Below are 7,356 nucleotides of genomic sequence, written 5' to 3'. Positions count from 1 at the left end.
AAATCTCTAGAGCTAGCTGAAAACTGGGAAGGTTTTTGTGACAAGTCATATTTTTTTCTTTTCCAGCGCCAGTCAAAAATGGGCTGGATTTCTGGTAAACATTTTGGTGAAAAGCGTGTTCATGTCTCATTAAAAAATTGCAAACATTTTTGGCAAGACACTGCAGCCAACCTCACTATTACTACAGTGCTAGGCTGTTCTGACCATGTAATTTTTTTAAAGGGGCTATTAGGGGGAAAGATGGGGTGAATTTAAACTTCACCCAGAAGAACCTACGGCTTCTTTGTAAAATATTATACCCAAAACGGCAGCCGTCGACCTTTTGTTTCTGAGCTGTGCCACACCTGCAGCAACAAACCACTTCCAAATATTTTGTGCGTTGAAAAAAAACACAAACCAAAAAATGCAGCAGAAAAGACACAAACGTCTGGCAACGTTAAAAACCAGCACATTGTAAAAACACCCCAACCAACCACCACGTACGATCTTCCTGTTGCTTTGAAATTGGAATCACCCTTGAGACGGTGTTGAAGAAAAGTAACCATTGATAGTGTGACACTGTGAACCTTTTCCATCGATATACTCCTCGCAGATCAGAGAGATTCTGTGCACAGCAGCTGTCTGTTCCAACAGGCAATGGGAGAGGCAGAAAGTCTATGTCCTGCTCTTCTTTCCTCTAGCGTGCAGAATGCAAAGCATTTAATACATCATCTTCCCCCCCGCCCCGCAAATCCCCAGAGTGAGAAAGCAGAAGTGAAGGAAAAACAAAAGTCTAATATTTTGTTCTTGAACCGTGTAACTGCAGATATGATCCAACATCATGGAATGAAAAATAATATAAAGCAGAGCGTTCATGTGCATCAGAAAAAATACAATACCAACGTTTTAAGTTTCTCACGAATCCCCTCCCACTGCAAACAAAGCCACCGACAAGGTCTTCGGAAAGGCTCCCTTGAGATCTCTGTGCCAGAGAGTAACCCTCTGCAAGGAGGAAAAAACCCCTCTGGGCTTGAGAGCAGTACATGTAAGAATGAGGAGGCCCTGCAGGTGTGGTAACATTTTTTTTTTTTTTTTAAACTAAGTTAATACATTCTACTGACGTACAGACAACTGGGCCGGGCCAACGAGACCTCTTTTACATTTCCATACAATGGACAAACTCGTCAAACTTTGCACGCAACAACAGAACCTCTTTTCCAGGAGCCGAGACTGAAAGCAGCACGTAATACTGTTTTAAGTCCTTCCTCACGTCAAACATCTTGACATAATTCACTGAAGGTATCAAAAATATACCCTGTAGACCAATACATCATTTACAATTGCTTTTTCTCACCAGTCAGGAAACAATGCACTTAGAGCAATGGAGTCCCTTCATCTGCAGATTAATGCACCACAAGATGGGGAACGTCTTCTGATTACAAGGTAAACCAAGGGTTTCTTTCTCAGAAGGACTTTTTTTTTTAAAAAAATGGATCCTTAGTTTTCCTCCCCCCACCCTGTAATTTTTATTTGTTTAAGCTTTTCCGGGGCCTGATCTGTCGAGGCACTGCTGGGGAAGTTAATCCCATGCAGGGGATGCCTGTAAGAAAAAGAACATCCCAAGCAGCCCAAGAGGAACAACATGGGGCCCGTTTGATTTTATAAATCAGTGGCGCAGCCCATGGGCTGATAAACGCACGGAGCAACCTGGAGGCTGGGGAAGGGCAGTCTAATCCTATTTCAAGTACTCAACAGCAGGCAACACGGGTGTGCAGGCAGAGAATACATGCTATGTGTGTGTATTGGCACGCGCACACACATATAGTATACGCACACGCACCCAAGCACGCTCATTCTCCTCCCACCATGGGTTTCCTCGTTCTCACCGAATCTAAGGAGGAGAACTGGAGCACCAGCTGGTCTCCCCTGAGTAAACAACTGGGATTCAGTGAGCGACTGCATCCTTTGGAGCTTCCTCCCCCCTCCCATCAGCTGTTCACAGACTGTATCTCAGGCTCTCAGCTGCTGGGTGAGGACACCAGTGCTGGAAAGAGAACTAGGCTGGGTTCCATGTGGCTGTCTTAAGGCTTTAGACTGAAGAGGGTTCAGAAATTTCCTGATGTGAGAAATCGACCGATTGGAAAAGCGCTGCTCCGGTTTCTTTGCTGACAGCGCCATGGACTGATATGGTCGGAGTCCACCTTGGCCAGCTCGCTACCCACGCGTGTCCGCTCTTCTCCCTCCCTCTCTTTCGTTCATTCGCTGTCTGACAGCGTTTCGTACTGGGAGCAGAGCAGGGGCTTGGGCTCCTCCTCCCAGGCGTGGTGCTGGCTGGTGGAGTTCCCTTGTGGAATGGACGCTGGCGGCGGGGCTGTCACCACGCCGGTTGGAAGCCTCATTGTCAGTGGGTTGTATGGAAATGGCGTGGAACCTGAATCGGTGCAGAAGGAAAGGAGAAACTCAACATGGTCCAAGAAGTGGCCCAGGGCAGGGAATTCACTCACCAGCACCCCCTACTCAGTGTCAGAGAGCCCCCTTGCAATTCAGCACAAGTGGCAGGGAAGAGAGGCCCAGGAACGGAAGAGCAGCGGGGCCTGTGGGTCAGGAGTGCGATGAACTGGCACAGCTGACTCCCGAGGGGTGTCCCCAGGTATAATAAGTAGTAACTTCCCTAACGGGACGAGTTAGCTGACACTGACCCGGGTGTCTGTCTGGGGAGGCAATCTCACCCTCCCACACCTGGCAGAGTGCAGAGCCGAAGCCCACAGGGGGCAGCGCTGCGATACCTGCGGACGAAGGCCTGTCCTCCCAGACTCGATTGGTTAGCGGTGTCCTCCTGTTACAGTCCCCCTCCGAATGAACGGAAGAAACAGACGGTGGTCTCTCTCCGGAGGACAGGCCCGGCGCTGGAGACTTGGCCTTGCGGCCATTGGGTCTGGCAGCAATCTTTGGCTTCCCTCCTCCTCCTGCAAAGAGAAGCACCTTGCTTGTCAAACTGATCGCTGGAGACACACGCCACATGGCCAAGGCAGCAAAAGCGGCTCATGATTTTGGGTGCCTAACCGGAGATGCCTTAAAGGAGCCTGATGTTCAAAGGGGCGGGGGGTGCTCAGCAGCTCCTCGAGGTCTGGCCCCTTTAAGGAGTCTCTGGATGAGTCCCCAATTTCACTAGGAGCTTGATCTAGGTCTCTTGCATGTTCAGAACTGCACGTGCAGCCTTCAGGTACCACTAGAGGTACAGGAAGCTTAGCATCCGCGAACCTTCACAGCAGACGTCTGGGCGGGGAATGGTACAGAACAGAGTTCTTGGCATTTCCCAGCCAGAAACGGGAAGGTTTTCCCATGCTACAAGAGTGCGCCTGTATTCGGGGCGTTCTACCAGCAAACCCCTATCGACCATTCGCTAAAATGCCCAAGGACTTCAAGGCCCTCTGCTGGAATGAAGAAGCTACTGCAGCTGCAACGGAAAGGCTCAAAGGGCCAAATACTTCCCTGACTTACCCCCCCACGCCACCATGGCCTTGTCGGCTCCTTGTTGAACTCATCTGCTACCACGAAGCAAGCTGCAGCAGCTTGTGTCCGGCATGGGGGCTGCGCACTTGGACGCACTGAAGGGTCTGGCACAAGGAGAGAGTGGGCTGATGAAGGGTGTTTGCCTGCTGGCCTGGCCTGGCCGTTTTTCTGCAAGGGACTGGGGAGTGCCTCATTGAACTCCTAAAACCCAGTGCCAGGGGCCTTAAGTGACTCAGTAGGACAGGGACTGCATGTGAGAAGGAACAGGAACCCACATGCTCCTCCTCCCTCTCTACAGACAGTCTGGATGCAGGGCCGCCCGGGAGCACAAAGGGGGCAGTTTGCCCTGCCCCTCCACTTGAGGTGGCCCCCATGCCCATGGAATTTGAGTGCGTATGGCCTGGGGTTACAACACCACTCACTCCCTGTCCTGACAGAGAGACAGTCAGGCCAAACCTGAATGGTGCTTTTACCCCATGCACCGGGCTGCAATGCCCAGAGCAGGAAGCTGGACCCAGCCCTGCAAGATGGGAGTCGCTGCTGTGGGGTGAGTGTGGGATGGGCTCTCTCTCCAACCCCCCACACCCCTGAGTCCCATTTGTCTCCATGGTAATGGTTTTTGGAAGGGTAGGGGCCTCACTTTCAGATTTTGCCCCAGGCCCTCAAAATCTCTGCGTGGCCCTGCCAGAACGGCTTCATTCTGGTGAATTCCCAGGATAAGCAGCAGAGCTCCCTTTCTCCAACCCAGCCATGTCCTGTCCTTGCCAGGACGAGATGTAACTCAATGCTTCTGTAACTGGAGCCATGTTAACCCATGTGGATGGCAAATCAATTGGTATTTGGGGGAATGACGGACTCCCCACCCCCTGCCCACATTTCTGATTCTACCCACCTCCGCATGTCCTAGCGGCATTGGGGAGATTCGTGGGAATGGCTGTCCCCGGAGCTGTACAATGGCCCAACCCTGAAGTCAGGGGCAATTCCTTGCATTTGACCTGCTGCACAGGCTTGCAAGCAGTGTTCTCACGTCCTGAGATGCCCAATTCGTGGCATGGGGCGGGAGGAGCAGTGGGTCTTCTGGCCTCAGCAGGGATGCTCCCCTCCCCGGCTTTCCAAAGTTTCTGCCTTATCCCACCATTCTCAGTTGCCTTGAGGCTTCCCTCCCATTCCAAATGCCTCCCTCTGCTGTCCCCTGACACGGCATCTCTCCCCAGCCCCGGCTGTTTTGGGGGGCTGCCGTTCCCACCGCTCCACCAGCGAGCCTGTCTTCCAGAAGGCTCCAGAAGGCTGTCTTCCAGAGCAGAGCGACAGATACAGCGCCAGGCCTTTGCAGCGGCTGAATGGTGGGCAGGCAACACTGACAGCTAAAGAAAAGCTTGGAGCCAATCTACAACCGTGGTTAACCATCAACCCAGCCGAGAGCAGGTGAAGACTCCCCCTGGCAGGTACATGGGGAGCCCCAGATGGGAGGTTAACCACGAGCCCTGCTACCATCTGAATGAGGTTGTTTCCCCTGGTACTGTGGATATCACACAGCCAGAGCTAGGGACACCTGGGCTGGAGGGGAATGGAAAACTTTGTGCTTCTCTACCTCCAGTGCCCCAAATGTCCCTTCCCTGATCCCCACAATGGGGCGTGTGTGTTTTAAAGGACTATTTTTATTCAGGGGGCACATTTCTACCAAGAGAAGCATGGATTTCTCACTGGGTGAGTATCTCTTTTGGGGCAATATGATCTCAGGCCCTGATTCAGCAAAGCACTCAAGAACTTGATTTCAATCAAGTGCTTTAACTGAAGCAGACGGCGCTTTATGCAAATCTAAATGTTTGGCTCAGCAGGGAGGCTTAAAGGCCTTGCTGAATCAGGATCCTCGCTTGGGTTTGGGATTTGTTTGAAATCCACATTTCTCTGCAGTGTCTTTCCGTTGGCTTTTTTTTTTTAAATAAACCTTGACAACATAAGAAGAAAAGGAGATTAAACAAGGAAAAGAGCCCGGTCAGTGTTTTAGAGAAAAAGCAACAGCCCCTTTCAGGCTCCGACACGAACATAACAGATTCCAGGATTAATCAGCGAATTCACAAAGCTCGAAGGGAAAACACAAAACAAAGAGGATATAAAAAAAGAATGAACAACGCTGAGAAACGGCGAAGGTGGAAAGGGCTGCAGACCTGGCAAGGAGCGCATGTCGTCATTCCGTCCGTCAGCAGCAGTTATGGGCATAGCAGCGGGCACGCTTGCACTGGCATTCAGAGAGTTAAAAGCATTGGCACTGAGAGGCGAGCGCTCTTCCCACTGCTCGTCATATTTACCCATTAGGGCCTTCCTAATTATTGCCTCCAACCCCATGTTGGTACTGGAATTTTCTTGAACCGACTGGCTTCTACAACTGATTAGCCCTGGGAGATACGGAAAGGGGAAGGAGAGGTGAGGGGTGGGAGATGGGTTGGGGGGGGAACCAAATAAGAAGAAAGATGGGGGGGGGAGAAAGGAGACAAGGGAGAAGGGAAGAAACAAACAGTCAGCACATTCTTGCAAAGCAACAAAATTTGTCATATTGTTTTTAAGCTCTGCAGTGCACTCCATCCCCCCGCCCCGCCCCAGGGCTTGGCAGGAGCTGGGGGGGTGGGGAGTTAGAAAACTACTTGCTGAGTGAGGAAGAGTCTGGGGGGGGGGGAAAGGGGGGAATGATTTAAAAAAAAATTTTAAATGGAGACCCCAATGCCTCAATAGCTGAGGAGCGACAATGGAGTGACAGGAATGGATCCTGTGGCTGGCAGTGCCTCGTGGGCACACGGCCCAGCAACAACCTGCTGGGGAACTTGTCCTAGCTCTCCTGTCGGGTTGTTCTCTACTGGGTCCGGTGGGGCAGGAGGTCAAGAGGAGAGAATCCGTCCCCGTGCTGTTTAATTCCTTCCCAGCCCCCTGCACCATCTGTAGTCCGGACTCCACTGGGGCCCAGACACCCACATCTACAGGTCAAATGTCATTAGGAAACAGGATGCAGAAACGCAGTGATGTGTTTGAGTGCTTGTGAGTCATCAGAAGCCATGCAGTTATGGTGCAGCGCCGCACAGGGACCGTAGGGCACTCGCTCAGCCACGGGACCATCATTCCCAATGCGTCGGTTACAGGAAACGAGCAAGGGCAAAACTGAGAGAGTCAAAATACAGGCAAGAAAATAAAATGCCATGTTTCCTTAATGGCCACTTTGGTGCCTGCAGCCCCCTCTTCCCACCCTCAGAGCAATTCTCCTCTCCCAGTGGGAATGCTGCAGCCATGGCGTCCCCTCCTCGTATCTTATGCAGCGGAGCGCGCACACGTTCATTCCTCCCCCTGCGAATGAGCAGCATCCCTACCCAGCTCCCAGCATCACACACTCTGCTCTAGTGTCCCAAACCCACCTACATTCCCGAGCGTTTGCCTTTCTCCTTCGCTCAGCCCAGCGGAGCGACCCTTAGCTACAGGCTTTTCCCTGCAACACTTCCAGTCTCACACCCAAGCTCCTGCTGACACAGACAAGGACACGCAACCCCCCCGCCTCCAATGCTCCTAGCTCACAGCTAAAGGAATCCACCTGACTCGACTGCCTGCATGAGTCAGCTTAACCACTGTGCAGCATCAAAACCTGGCTCTTTGGTCACCGCCTCCCTTCCCCAATACTAACTCTTACTGGGAAGCTTTAAGGCAGAGAACCCCATTGCCAGCAGCCTCTGCCTTGCAGATACCACAGAAACTTGGGGCTCAACCTAGGGCTTGGATCAAACAAAAAAGGGTGGGAATGCACAGTGGGCATGGGTCTAGTTCCCTAGCATAGAGCGGGATGCCAGAAGGATCCATGGCCGATGCCTGCCTTTCGACCAAATG

At 51.9% G+C, this 7,356-nt stretch overlaps 1 protein-coding gene across 1 annotated transcript in view; it reads right to left on the bottom strand.

Moving 5' to 3' along the window:
• Positions 1-852: 852 nt before the first annotated feature.
• Positions 853-7,356, bottom strand: part of NCOR2 (nuclear receptor corepressor 2) — a 284,712-nt gene continuing 278,208 nt past the window's right edge. Inside the window, exons 44-46 of the mRNA XM_077835004.1 lie at positions 5,802-5,888; positions 2,766-2,945; positions 853-2,410 (exon numbers count right to left, since the gene is read on the bottom strand). Coding sequence (XP_077691130.1) covers positions 2,235-2,410; positions 2,766-2,945; positions 5,802-5,888 — 443 coding nt within the window. The 3' untranslated portion in view covers positions 853-2,234. The remainder of the gene's footprint in view (positions 2,411-2,765; positions 2,946-5,801; positions 5,889-7,356) is intronic.

Source organism: Eretmochelys imbricata, chromosome 15 (genome assembly GCF_965152235.1).
Source record: "Eretmochelys imbricata isolate rEreImb1 chromosome 15, rEreImb1.hap1, whole genome shotgun sequence".
In the NCBI taxonomy this organism is placed as follows: domain Eukaryota; kingdom Metazoa; phylum Chordata; order Testudines; family Cheloniidae; genus Eretmochelys; species Eretmochelys imbricata.
This window is presented reverse-complemented; position numbering and strand designations above follow the sequence as displayed.